The sequence below is a fragment of the Octopus bimaculoides genome, chromosome 19, assembly GCF_046866305.1.
Source record: "Octopus bimaculoides isolate indiv1 chromosome 19, ASM4686630v1, whole genome shotgun sequence".
NCBI lineage: Eukaryota > Metazoa > Mollusca > Cephalopoda > Octopoda > Octopodidae > Octopus > Octopus bimaculoides.
Window position 1 is genome coordinate 48,709,228 of NC_142946.1, and position 14,403 is coordinate 48,723,630.

General features: G+C 36.6%; 1 protein-coding gene across 1 annotated transcript; it reads right to left on the minus strand.

The window, feature by feature from the left end:
- Positions 1–2,324: 2,324 nt before the first annotated feature.
- On the minus strand, positions 2,325–13,823 carry LOC106877011 (EF-hand domain-containing family member C2). Its single transcript, XM_089337608.1, has 11 exons — positions 13,369–13,823; positions 11,814–12,153; positions 10,939–11,162; positions 9,853–10,104; positions 8,827–8,931; positions 7,491–7,629; positions 6,777–7,085; positions 5,723–5,919; positions 4,562–4,896; positions 3,107–3,199; positions 2,325–2,600 (listed from the first exon to the last, which is right to left on the minus strand). The coding sequence occupies exons 1-11, from the start codon at positions 13,408–13,410 to the stop codon at positions 2,345–2,347; spliced, it is 2,292 nt and encodes a 763-aa protein (XP_089193734.1). The 5' UTR covers positions 13,411–13,823; the 3' UTR covers positions 2,325–2,344.
- Between the last annotated feature and the right edge of the window lie 580 nt (positions 13,824–14,403).

Below are 14,403 nucleotides of genomic sequence, written 5' to 3' on the forward strand. Positions count from 1 at the left end.
GATTCCAAGAAGCAAAATGCCAAGAAGTTATTAATTTAATGCTTAAATGTTGTGAAAAATATGGTGCTAAGTCCAACTGCTGTGATGGATTCAAGGACATTTGGAAAGAATTTTCTAAAACTAATAGCCAATAACCAATAAACATGGTTCTGCAAAAATATAAAAATAAAAAAACTATGCACACATATATCAAAAGCTAACTCATCATTTAGGCTCCGACTGAGCTGGCACATGACCAAAAGCATTCCAGATATGACCATTTCATCTTTATTCAAGCATTACTATCAAGGACTACATTATGTTCCCTCTGTTGTTTCTTTTTTTAAGACATTAAACTGACATGGCTGCCTTTTCTAGCAGGTCAAGCAGTCACCTAGAGATTTCCACAATGATTTTTCAATCATCATCATCATCATCGTTTAACGTCCGCTTTCCATGCTAGCATGGGTTGGACGATTTGACTGAGGACTGGCAAGCCAGAAGGTTGCACCAGGCTCCAATCTGATCTGGCAGAGTTTCTACAGCTGGATGCCCTTCCTAACGTCAACCACTCCGAGAGTGTAGTGGGTGTTTTATGTGCCACCGGCATGAGGGCCAGTCACGCGGTACTGGCAATGACCTCGCTCGAATGAATTTCTAACGTGCCACCAGCACAAGTGCTAGAAGGCAACGCTGGTAACGATTATGCTCAAATGGTGCTATTTACGGGCCACTAGCACGGAAGCCAGACAGCTGCTCTGGCAATGAACACGCTCAGACAGTGCTGTTAGTGCTCCACTAGCGTGGTGCCAGTCATCGAGTATGGTTCAATTACGATTTCAGTTGCCCCAATGGGTCTTCGCAAGCAGAGTTTAGTGTCCAATGAAGGAGAGGTTAGCATGGGTGCCAGTTGTCGGATTCGGTTCGATTTCGATACACACACACACACACACACACACACACACACACACACACACACAATAATAACTATAATAATATATCATGATAAACAATTGCAGCATGGAAGGTGTCTATAAGCCATTCAAAAACACACAAAAACCGTTAGACTCTTCAACATTTAAATTTAGTTTGCCAAAATATTTTCGTCACTTTGAGACCGTGACCTGTTCACTGACAAAATTCTGTGCTGCAGTTTAAATGCTGAAGTGAATCCAACGGCCCCCACGTGCCCTCAAATGGCCCACAAACACCCTCCATGCTGCAATTGTATATATATATATATATATATATATATATATATATATATTTATTTAAGCAACCAAATTTCCCTTAACAAAATGATTGTGCATGCATGTGTGTGTGTGTGTGTGTGTGTGTGAATAAGGGGTCACAAAGCAGCCTTCACATAATAACCAAATCTCCTTCAAATCTTTATAGTAAGCCTAATGATTGAAATAAATTTCAATATCCTAATTTTCTCATTAAGATGTTGCTGCTTTCATGACCCAGTAGGTAAGGGTGATCAGAAGTGGAAGCTTCAAATTTCTGCCAGGAATTACAAGGGACCTTATTAAATATTTTTTTAAGCAACCAGTTTTCCTTCAACAAAAATATTGTGTGTGAGTGTGTGTCTATGTGTGAAGAAGGGGCTACAAAGCAGCCTTGATATAGTAACCAAATCTCCCTCAAAATTTTTATAGTAAACCCAATAATTGAAATAAATTTAAATATTGTAATTATCTCTTTAAAGTTGTTACTTCTTTGATTGTCCAATAGGTAAGTGTGCTTAGAAGTAGTAACTGAACACACCAGTAGAGTTTCAGGTCTCTACCAGGAATTACATGGGGTCTCATTAAATATTTTTTTTTTTTTTGTAAAGAACAAATGACTCAAAATTCAATGAATAACCATAAAATAACAAAATACACTTTTGAGATAAAGAAATAAGAATCTTAAACACATTGAGTGAAATGCTTAAGTGGCAACATTCCAACGAGGTTAGCTTTGCCCTTCATCCTATAAAATAATTACCAATATAGCACTGGGGTTGATATAATTGAATTGACTTACCCACTCCCCCAAAATTGCTGGCCTTGTGCTGGCCATGGCTGGACAAACAACACCACTTATATGATTATTTACAGTTATCATCATGTTGTAAATGAATTGATCCCATTATTTTTTTTAAAGCCTGGTACTTATTCTGTTAGTCAATTTTGCTGAACCGCTAGGTTACAGGGGATGTAAACACAGCAACTCTGGCAAGAAGACACAACTGCATACACTCATTTGTGCATGCAAACATTTACATACACACACACACACACACACACAAATTGCTTTGATTTCAAATAGTTATCTTCAAAAGTGTCAAAAAAAACATGTTTAAGAAAAGAAATCTTCTTTAATTCGATTGTGGTTGTGTGGCTTCCTGAGTTTTTTCATTACATTGCAGATCACAGACGTCATGATTTGGTGGGTACATGTTACTCAGCAATGTTCGGTAGTTGATTTTTTCTATAACAACTTTAGACGAAGGGCTCTTCAACAGAGATGGGTCAACCAGTTGGGTAACCTGAATTGCTTGAGGCCTTTCCTGCCAGTCAATACATTTGAGAAGCTCATCATAAAATATCTTTCCATTATCATCTTTAGGGAACCTGTGAGTGACAGAAATTAGAATAGTTGAAATCATTGTCGGAAGTGCAATCATGGCAATGTGTCAAGACAGTTGCTCCTTAACCATTCAGTTTTGGGTTCAGTTCCACTGAACAGCACCCTTGACAGTTTGACCAAAGCCTTGTCAGTAAATTTGATAAACAGAAACATTCATATATGAGGGAGTGTTGAAAAGTTCCTGGCTTTAAAGGTATTGTGAAAGGCCTGGTGATTGAATGTTCGTGCCACACATTAGCTCACTCACTCCCCCAGATCGACGTTGCCTGAACAGGTGCTCAGGTGTACCACACATCAGGTGTTGAAGTGATTGCTGAACAACGTGAGATGAAGTGTTTTGCTCAAGAACACAACGCACCAGCAGGTCTAGGAATTGAAATTACGATCACTAGTTCATGAGTGCAAAACACACACACATATAAGTACAATATACATATTACAAACTGTGAACAAAAAAATAATCTAACAGAATAGAAATAAGGTAACTCACTTCTCAATAAGTTCCTCCAATAAATATTTTTTCAGTGGAATATTATGAGACAACATGATACATCTTAAACTAGTAGCAGGAATTTTACCAGTTCTGTAAATAAAGATGTTTAAGATCAGCTGAAGATTTACATTTGCCAGTCTTGACTCTTGATACCAACCCTCTTGGTTCCATGATATAAAACTAACCATTTTACAGGGTTCATAATTAAAAATTTCCATTGTAATTTTATCTAAGAACCTTTTATTACCTCTACTTTAGAGACGGTGGAGGTATTGTTTTCAGTCGCATTTGTTTCTTTCTTTCTTTGCCAGAATTTATATATTAAGATAACAATTTATTTGTCTCCTTCAACTTGAATGTATTCTAATTCATTAAAATTTCTTAATTAAGTATGTTAACATCCACTTTACTGGCAGATTTTGCTAATTATATGAACATAAAACAAATTAAATAAAAAGTTTTAATTTGAAGTATAGCTGAGTGAAGTGTATTATGTCAAATATTTCAGTATACTTGACTGACAAACCACATTTCACCCATTCAAAATTCAGGATCCAGTGGTTAATGGGAGCAAAGACTGCTCCAAAGATATGCAAACAAACAAATTTTCAAAAGCCATTTCACCTACACCAGCATGAAAACAACAATAACAACAACATCGTCATCATCATTGTTTTAACGCCCACATCTTCATTCTTGCAGGGGTCGGATGGAATTGTTCGGGGTGTATTTTCTATGGCTGGATGCTCTTCCTGTCACTAACCCTTACCTGTTAACAAGCTAGGTTATATTTCCTCATGGCCAGACATGGTGTTACATTGCTGGCAGACATGTGTCTGTCTGTGTGTATGCTTTACTGTCTACTTGCTTTGATATTGTGTGACAGCTGTAAATAAGTGTCACCATCATACAAGCATCTGTCTGTCTGTCTGTTTATCTGTCTGCCTTTATCTATCAACCTATCTATTCGTCTCTCATATATACATACATACATACATACACATATATATATATATATATATATATATATATATATATATATATATACAGTAGGCTTCTACACAGTTTTCTTTTGCTAAATCCACACACGTAGTATTAGTCAGCCCAGGGCTATAGTAGAAGACACTTGCTCAAGGTGCTGTGCAGTGGGACTGAACCTGAAACCACGTGGCTGCAAAGCAAGCTTCTTAAACATGCAGTCAAGCTTGCACCTATGTCATTCTTGTGCTTTTCTCTTTTCTTTTTCTTTTACTTATTGACTTATGCAAGTATAGAAAAATAGACATTAAGATGATGATGATGATGATGACGAGTCTGGAAAAAGGGGAAGGGGGCCCGTGACCCCTTACAGAACCTTCCAAGACTGGCATCAACATTAACAGCATCAAAATCTCACTTCACATATCAGCGTCACACAATTTATCCTGCAACATTCAACGATTGTATACTCACCGGTCCCGGTCTTCATGAAGACAGCTTTTAAGCAGGTCTTTCATGTCTTCAAACCCAGCCTTTCTCAGCTGCTCTTGGGTCAACATGATGACCAACTCCGGACACTTGTCCAGCGAAGGCTCCTCGTATTTAAAGAATCGACCAATCGTGATGAGTTCGTGTTCGCTGAGGTTGCCCGGTGCACACTTACACAGGATGTCAATCATATCTTGGAACGTCACATAGTCTGAGCTCCCTGGATCTCGAAACAGGAACTGCTTTGTCAGCTGTTCCTCTCCCACCTTCACTGAGTCTTTGAGTTTCTGTACTATTTTTCTGATGTCTGCCTGTGGAAACTGGAAGAGAAAAGAAGGTGAAGAAACCACATCATTGAGCATCAATACTAATGGGAAAGCTTTGTAAAGTTACTTGCGATATATATATATATATATATATATATATATATATATATATATATACACATTTCATATGTGTGTGTATATACATATATATATATACATATACACACATCCATGGTTCCTCCTTATGATGTCTTTAGCCATTGGATCCTATAAAGGAGTTGTTGAGGTAGCAAGCCATGAAACATGGTTGGAATTCTCTTACTGAAATTAGAGTGAGTGTAATATGCCAGTGCGTCTTTCATGCCATCAAATACTGTACATTAATATATTGAGATATAAAGGTGGTGAGCTGGCAGAATCATTAGCACACCTGACAAAATACTTCGTGCCATTTTATCTGTCTTTACGTTCTGAGTTCAGTTTCTGCTAAACTTGACTTTTGCCTTTCATCCTTTTGGGGGTCAATAAAATAAATAGCAGTCGAACACTAGGGGGTCAATGTTAACAACTTATCTCCTTCCCTCGAAATTGCTGGCCTTGAAATATATGTCACCAATTTCAAGTTAAAACATAATCTCCATTGATGATGACTTCTCACTTACATTTTTTTCTCAGCACAGAGGTATCTCTGCGTACTTGGTGTACTTGAAATTTACACTTGGAATTGATTAAAAAAAGGCCCTCTACTCCTAATGTAGAGATTCTCTCTTATATGATAATGATGATGATGATTCCAAGGACATTGATAATGATGATTGTGATGATAACAAGACAACAACGACAATTTGAAGTAAACCCTATTCAAAATCATCACACAAACCTCCTCTGGATGAGTCTCCATGTATTTGAAAGTGTTCTCATCAGCATCGATGATTCGATAGACATAATGATTCAGCTCCACGACAGCTCCGATGTTGAAGTCCTTGGCACAGTAATATTTTGTGGGTTCTATATTGAATTTTTGCTGATTAGGTAACTTGACTCGAGCTCGTCCGAGAAATATCCCAGTCTTCACACCTGCAATCAATGCAACAACAGCAAGACATTTAGCATTTGAAGCAGCCATATCCAGCCAAAATAATCTGCCTTTCTTATGTTCAAACTGGCCAGAGTCGGCCTCTCGTACCTACCCTACAATGTCCTTCTAAAAGTAAATAATCACATAATCAAAAAACTCAAAGCTATGAAATAATGCCTGGTTAATTAAAAGTCAATGTGAATAGATAAGCATTATATTTGACAGAGTAATCCAAATGCTAACAGGTAAAAGAAAGAAAACAAACAGAAAAAAAGACCATAATAAAATAAGCATGCAAAAACATTCACACACACATACATGCACATTGAAACACACATCATCATCATCATTTAACATCCATCTTCCATGTTGGCATGGGTTGGACAATTCAACAAGATCCTTTGAGATAGACGATGGCATCAAGCTCCAAAGTCTGCTTTGACAGGGTTTCTATGGTTGGATGCCATCCTAAAACCAACTATTTTTCAGAGAGTAAAAAGAAGTAAAGTAAGGTTCCTTCCCAAGTCTGTATGACTTGGGAAGGGCCGGTTTCCAAATTTCAGGGACTTCCTCAACCTATTTAAAACAGATTTAGATCTACCCCTTACTGCTAAAAGGGCATCATCCCTATATAGACCACCAGTAAGAAGGGGAAAACTGGCTTTAATTTGTGACAGGAGGTATAGTCCGACTAAGTCTGTTACCTGTGCGGAATCCGATGACCCCATAGTAATATCAAAAAAACCCGTTGAGTCCACCCTTTGCCATTCAACTTTGTTGTATGATATAAGGGTCTCCCTAGCAGCTAAGATAATGTACCAACTTATAAAATAAAATATGAAATCCCTTGACTGACCTGAATTTGTTTCACCCTTCAAAGTAATTTGAATCGTATCATCTGCCAAATAGTAATTGATGATGAAATCTTGCTCAGAAACACTGCATTCCTTTGTTAACATTTTGGCTAGGAAACACAACACACGACGGTCCAAACCATCCTTGTCATATTTCAGAAACTGCATAAAGTTTGCTGGTCTTGACTGTATGACAATCTTGTTGCAGTTTTGAAGGGTCTCCTCTTCGTTGCCAAAACCATTATATGGGGGACAAGTATACTGTATTGGCTCAATGAGAGTTTCTTTTTCTTTAATCGGAGTAAAATCAACTGGAAATAGAAGAAAAAGATATATTAAAAGAAAACGATGTTAATTGTAACCACATGGTGTTCTCTGAGAGGTAGTTAATATAAGGAGAGATAATCATTCCTGCATAATAACTCGCAGTATTAGAAGTTTGAAATTTAACAGAGGAGCAAAGACAATGCATTGAATATTTCACACACACGCACACACACACATACATACAAACATACATATATGTTCTGGGTATGACAATATATATACATAGATTTGAACTCAGGCCATAAAGGGGTGTCACTAAGTAGTGCAACACATGGTCCAACACTCTACCAATTCAGCCATTCCTATACTGAATCTATACAGCCATTTTTATTGATGCTTTGCCAGAACATCGATGATCAGTAAGTGATTAAAAAAAACCCATTACATACCAATTCCATATTTTGTTCTGTAGAAATTCTTAGTGAACTCATCACAATCACAGAGCTTAAAGGGACGCCCATAAACACTGATGATGTTTCCAAATTGCAAATCTCCAGCTCCATAGTAAGGAATTGTTACTTCCCCTGTCTTTTTCACAGAAATAGAAGAAAGCATAAAGAGACTTTATTTAAAGAAAAAATACTTTTAGTGTAATAAAATGGTTTTTAACTATTAATTGTGAGATATTAATTGTGGATATATTTTCTCAGTAAACTTCCTTGGCAGTGAACTTCCCTGGTGGTAAACTTTCTTCACAGTGAATTGATGGGGGTGAACTTTCCCTATGGTGAATTGTTGGGAGAGAAGTTACCTGTAATCCCTAGGACTGTAGTGAACTCAGTGAGAAGTTAATTTTCATGTAACATAATCTAGGGCAAATCAGCCTAGTGAACTCTTTTCCCTGCCCAAGCTATGCCACTTGGACAAATTATACTCAATACTGCAAGTTAACAAAACACTCATGGATTTTATTGTGCTTCCACTGTAGTATATATACTTACAGCTAAGAAAACCTGGGCCAATTTGTTAAGTGTTTTGGCTACAGGATTGTTTCTGTAGTGGTAGCATGCTATAAACCACTGTGTTATCAATTTAATATGAAAGGAAAGAAGAAGGTAACAAGCTGACAGGATCATTAGCATGTTAGGGAAAATGCTTAGCAGTATTTTGTCCATCTTTACATCCTGTGTTCAAATTCCACCAAGGTCAACTTTGCCTTTCATCCTGTCAGGAGTCAATGAAATAAGAACCAGTTGTGCACTGGGGTTGATGTAATCCATTCCCCAAAATTTCTGGCCTTGTGCCAAAATTTGAATTCAATATGAAAGGAAGGAAGAGCCACAGTCTCCAAACTACAAGTGGAAGTACACATGTCCAGGGTGTATGCTTCACAAAATCATACCCAGGCAAGTAAACTTGTGTGTGGTTGTGGTGGTAGTAATGGAGGGGTGAGAAGGAGGAGAACATGGCAGTGGTGGTGTTAATGTTGGTGGTGGCAGAGATGATGATGATGATGATGATGAGGGTTGTGATGAGAGGTGAGGTTGGTATTGATGACGATGATGATGATGATGATGATGATGATGACAATGACAATGAAGTTGATGAGGATGAGGGTGGTGGTAGTGAGAGTGATGTTGGTGATAACGAAGATAAATGATGACAGCTTTAACGCTAATGTCTGCAATACCAGCACAAATCTGAAGCTAAACAACACAAACCATTTAAAGAAAAATATTTGAGACATTTCATAAAGCAAGGAAGCATGTTTGAAAGCGGTGTCACCTGTAAACCATCATAAATGTATCGACCTTCTTTGTGCAGGGATCCAAAAACATTCAGTAGAGTGCGGTCACACACCTTTCCTGGAAAGTGGACATAGTTTTCTCCCTGGGAAACAACAACATTTTAAATCATTACATATGTATATATGTGTGTGTGTGTGCTGGAAAATTATGTGTGTGTGTGTGTGTGACAGAAAGAAGCTAGGGGTATGTTTGTGTAACGGTAGTAAACTTGTGAAAACATAGAGATGTGGGTTCAACTCCCATGCATATAGACAACTCTACTTTTTTTCTGTCAAGGGCTTATATGCCCCAATATTAGACTATTTACCTTAGTCAATGCACGGGGATTGCTTATAAGCTTTAATCTTATAAAATATCATTATTATTATTATTATCATTATTAATAGAATTGTAAAATTGATACCACTCACCAAAAAATTCACACACACACGTGTGTATACAATTTTGCATCTTTTCTACAATAATTTCCCACAACAATTTTACAATATTTTCTCTATGATTTCCCACAATAATTATATAGATTTTTTACTGTAGCCCTCATGAGAATTTCAGTTTTCCTATTCTAATTTCCCTAAACAATTTTACAATATTTGCATTATTATTTCCCCACAGCAATTTTATAACTTTCCACAGTAATCCCACAATCATTTTATAGTTTTCCTACAATAATTAATTTCTCAGTTATTCTACAATATTCCTATGACAATTTCCCCAACAAAAAATTTAGTTTTCTCACAACAATCCCACAATAATTATATAGATTTCTCACTCATGAGAATTTTAGCTTTCCTATTATAATTTACCTAAACAATTTTACAATATTCGCATTATTTTTCCCCAAAGAAATTTTACAATATTCCCACTGCAATTTCCCCCACAACAATCTTAAAGTTTTCCCACAATAATTTTACTATAATTTCCCACAACAATTTCACAGTCTGACTGCAGTGCTCCAGTAAAACAATAAAAGAACAAAAAACTAAAACAATGTAAGAAAACTGACCTTTGGCAGTTTGCCTCGTTTCACTAATATAGGGGACATGTCATTGCCACTGTTTGGAGAAAAGACCTCCCGGATTTCTATGGTGTCATCAGCTAAGAAATAGAACAAGGTGCAATTATGGACCACGCCGAAATCACTTGCTGTATCATCCCAGACACAAAAGAAACGAAGGACATGGGTGTCGTGTTCCAAAAACTGTTTCAGAGTGTCGATTCTCTTGTATGGACGTAATGGCAGCTGTTCCTCCTCTAACTAGAGACAAAACAACAAAAGAAAAACACATGGATAAGAATGGTGGAGATGGTGGTGGTGGTGGTGGTCGTCATCGCTAGTAATGGTGGTACTAATGGTGGTAGTGATGTGGCCATGCTGGGGCACTGTTGGGAAGGATTTTGCCAAGCAAATCAAACTCAATACTCTTTTTGTCCTTTTCAAGACCGGCACTTATTCTATTGGTCCTCTTGCTGAACCACTCAACTGCATGGATTAAACAAACCGACACTAGTTATCAAGCAGTGGTGGGGGACAAACACAAGCACAAAGGCACACCACACATACATACATACATACATACATATACAGTGGAAGACTGGGTCTAAAAATATTGGTTACCAGGAGACTAAGGGGGCCCACCCGCTACTATAAGGGGGCCCATCTGCAACTACAATGCTATCATTTAATCTTTTTCTTTTTTGTTAAAAGTATTCTTTTCAACTGTCTACTTTAAAGATTATAATTGTAATAATTAAATCATTTTAGAAAGCAGAATCTTATCAGAGGCAGATATATTGGTATATCACTTTACCTGCCTATGATAAGATTCTGCTTTATAAAATGATTTAATTATTACAATTATAATCTTTAAGACACAAATCGAAACAGCTGTAAGAGATTATGTTTATTTTTACAGTTAATAAATATACTTATTAATTGATTTATCTCCATTTTCTTATTTTTCTTGTATATATATATATATATATATATATATATATATATGGGTCAGCTAAATCTTTTAAATGCTCAGGGCTTCTATGAGTCTTGATACAGCCCTGAGTGGGGAACCAAAAGTACTGAATTCTGACTTACAGTTTTGCGAAATTTTGTGTATGGATCTTCTGGTATATGGCCTGGATTTGGGATCTTCACACCAGACTTGTACAAGAACTTATAAGTGAAGTGGTCACAGTTAACAATCTTGAAAACTTTGCCATAGAAGTTGATTTCCACTCCGATGTTCAAGTCTTCTAAAGAATAGAACTCGCTGGCGTGTGGTGATGGCTTTGGGATGCGATGTCTGCGAATAATTGTACCTGAAAGTAGAATAACAATGATAAAAATAAATAAATAAAAGAATGCAGTAATAATGTGGTTTTGAGTTCAGTTCCACCACATGGCACCTTGGGCAGGTGTCTTCTACTATAGCTCTAGACTGAGAAATGCCTTGAGTGAAAATGGTAAACAGAAACTGCGTGGAATACTGTTGTGCATATATATATATATATCTTCATAATCGTCATCAACAGGACTTATTCTTGTAGGCCTAGTACTTATTCTATCAGTCTCTTTTGCCGAACCGCTAAGTTACGGGGACGTAAACACACCACCATCGGTTGTCAAGCGATGTTGGTGGGACAAACACAGACACACAAACACGTACATATATACGATGGGCTTCTTTCAGTTTCCGTCTACCAAATCCACTCACAAGGCTTTGATCTGCCCGAGGCTATAGTAGAAGACACTTGCCCAAGGTGCCAAGCAGTGGGACTGAACCCAGAACCATGTGGTTCGTAAGCAAGCTACTTACCACACAGCCACTCCTACGCCTGTATGTATAGAAAATTTCATTAAAAAAATATCCATTTTTCTTAAAGTCATGAGAAAACAAAATCGGAGGCGGGCTTGAAAAAGACAAATTCTGTATTGTTCAATTTAAGAAACAATTTGGCAGTGACACCTACCTTGGTTGAGTCTACTGTTCTTTCTTTTAATATTGAATACTTCAATGGTATCATCTTCAAGATGGTAATAGATCATGCACTCGTGAATACGATACGTCTCTTCTTTTAGTTCCTGAACGGACTCTTGATAGTAAGCATTAAAACTGAGCACCTGTCGATCAAAAGCAACCCACGCTGGCATGTTTGATTGCTTGGCAAAACACAGTTCGGTGCGTACAGGTGGGACCTCCTGCTGTGGGTGAGGTTCGCCTCCGATGCCTGGCTTTGTGTCACCAGTGTAATAGAGCTCATTCTTAATTACTTGGAACGACTGCGGCTTGTGGAATTTGGTCTTCCCGATCTAAAAATGAATTGGATTAATTTATTTTGTCAAACAATAACTAATCCATGAATACAACAAAGACATGTGTTAACTAAATAATAAATAGAAAATATTGCTAAAGGAGAAAAAAATATATATATATAGTAAAAAGCATATTGTACTATGAAATTCTAGACATACAAAAGGATGAGATACTCATAGCTGGAACGCCTTTGGTCATAGTTAATGCTACTCATTCAGAGCTGAACTGGCTCTGAAAAACAATAAGGAAGCCTCCATGTAGTCGCTCGAAGTGCTAGAAATAGCAACTAAATCTCACTCAATCTGACCTTGCTGTATTCAAAAAGGAAAGACACATTGGATATTGTACTGACAGAGAGACGTGATGGTCATAGCTGAAATGTCTTTAAGATCTGAATATCTATTCAACCAGGGTGAACCCAAGGTTAATCAAGGGCTCAAATGATTCATTATCATTTTAAACATGATTATTTGATACGTGTTTAACTGATTTTATTGAAACCATTTCAGAATATATTGAATGATATACAAAATGTTAAAGGGAGGTAAATATACCTCTTACGCAATAACTTGATAACTAGGTTTTTAGTGGGTGGAAAGGATTCGGATCTTTTGTTCTGAGTTCAAAAACTACTGTGGTCAACTTTGCCTTTCGTTCCTCTGACATCGATGTAACGAAGTACCAGTTAAGTACTGGGTCGACATATCGATTGTTCCCTTTCCTAAAATTTCAATTCGTGTTTTGATTAAATACTATTTGAGTTGAATTCTTGGCTTAAAATATACTTTGGATGCGTGTCATTTTGTAAATTTGTGAAGGTACGAGGTGCATGGGGGTGGGGAGACGTTACACATCATGGATTCAAATTTCGTTTTTCCCATTTTGAAGTGTGTGATGCCAAAAAGAAAAAAAAATGAAAAATCCTCGTGGAAACAGAGAAAATCCAACCTATATAGGTGAGGTGGGAGCTATTCCGAACTCTGCCAATTTTACAACTTCACTTTATGATATTAAATCGAAAAAACGACAATTGAATTGACCCAGTGCAATTACTGGTATTATTTTATTGAATGATAGATAGATAGATAGATAGATAGATAGATAGATAGATAGATAGATAGATCGATAGATAGATAGATAAATTAGAATAGAGAAGAAGATAGACGGATAAAGAAAGAGAGAAATGAGGAGAGAGAAAAAGTTTTTCTTACATTATTTGAAAAAGTATTGCCAGGTAGAAAAGGTAGTGCCATTGTCGGTTAATATATTTTTGTATAAAACGTGATAATTCTACTGGTTTGTCGAAGAAAAATTGAAGAAGTAAATGGATAAAAAAATCGTTCAAAGTTTGTTTATTGGGGTATTTTTATACAGATAGATATTTCTATTTATATATGTGTGTGTGTGTTGCTAAGGAAATAATTAAGTTTAAGTTATATATAACGGTGGTTGAGGTTTAGATTAATTCAAAAGTTCGAAGAATTTTCATTTTTTTAAAATATATTTCTACAGAACGAATAAAGGAGTATAGCGTCTACAGAAAATATGAGGGAATGAAGGGGAGGAAAGTCGAGAGATAAAGATATAAGACGGAGTAAGTAGAAGGGTTAGTAAGAGTGAGTATACGGTAAAGAGGGGATATATATACACACACACATTTATATATATATATATATATATATATATATATATATATATATATATATATAAAGTGGAAAGGTTAATGGGATTGGTTATAAGGAAGAGAGAGGGGGGTAAGAAACGGAAAGAAAGATAAACGAAAAGAAATGAAAGAGTATAGGTGAGATACAGAGAGGGAACATATAGAGAAAAAGGAGTTGGAACAAGAGAAAAGTCGATAGATTAAAACGAAAGACTGGGATTGAGAAAGTAGAAGAGATGTTGACAGAGGTGGAGGTAAAAAGGTTTCTAACGTAAAGATAGTGTGTGTGTGTGTGAGAGATAAACACACACACACACACATATATATATATATATATATATATATATATATATATATATATATATATATATATATGTTCATAGAGAGAAAAGCAATAGACGAAGGAGGAAGGTAGGGAAAAGATAGAGGTAGATAGACGGAAGAAAGAGAGGACGATAGAGTGAGGTTAATAAGAAGGGAAGACTGGGGATAGGAAAGTGAAAGTCGAACGGGAAATGTTATTCTTCGTCCCGGTTAGAGTTGTTTTGTACATTGGGCAGCAAAACGTCTCCAATAATCCCGG

What these genes read in the sequence shown, in the direction of transcription:
- LOC106877011 (XM_089337608.1), bottom strand. Translation starts at nt 13,410, where the DNA reads ATGGCACTACCTTTTCTACCTGGCAATACTTTTTCAAATAAT. An exon ending in GAAGGGTGAAACAAATTCAG is followed by an intron (nt 5,920 to 6,776) that starts GTCAGTCAAGGG and finishes CATTGATTGCAG; the next exon opens with GTGTGAAGACTGGGATATTT. An exon ending in TGGAGACTCATCCAGAGGAG is followed by an intron (nt 4,897 to 5,722) that starts GTTTGTGTGATG and finishes TTTCTCTTCCAG; the next exon opens with TTTCCACAGGCAGACATCAG.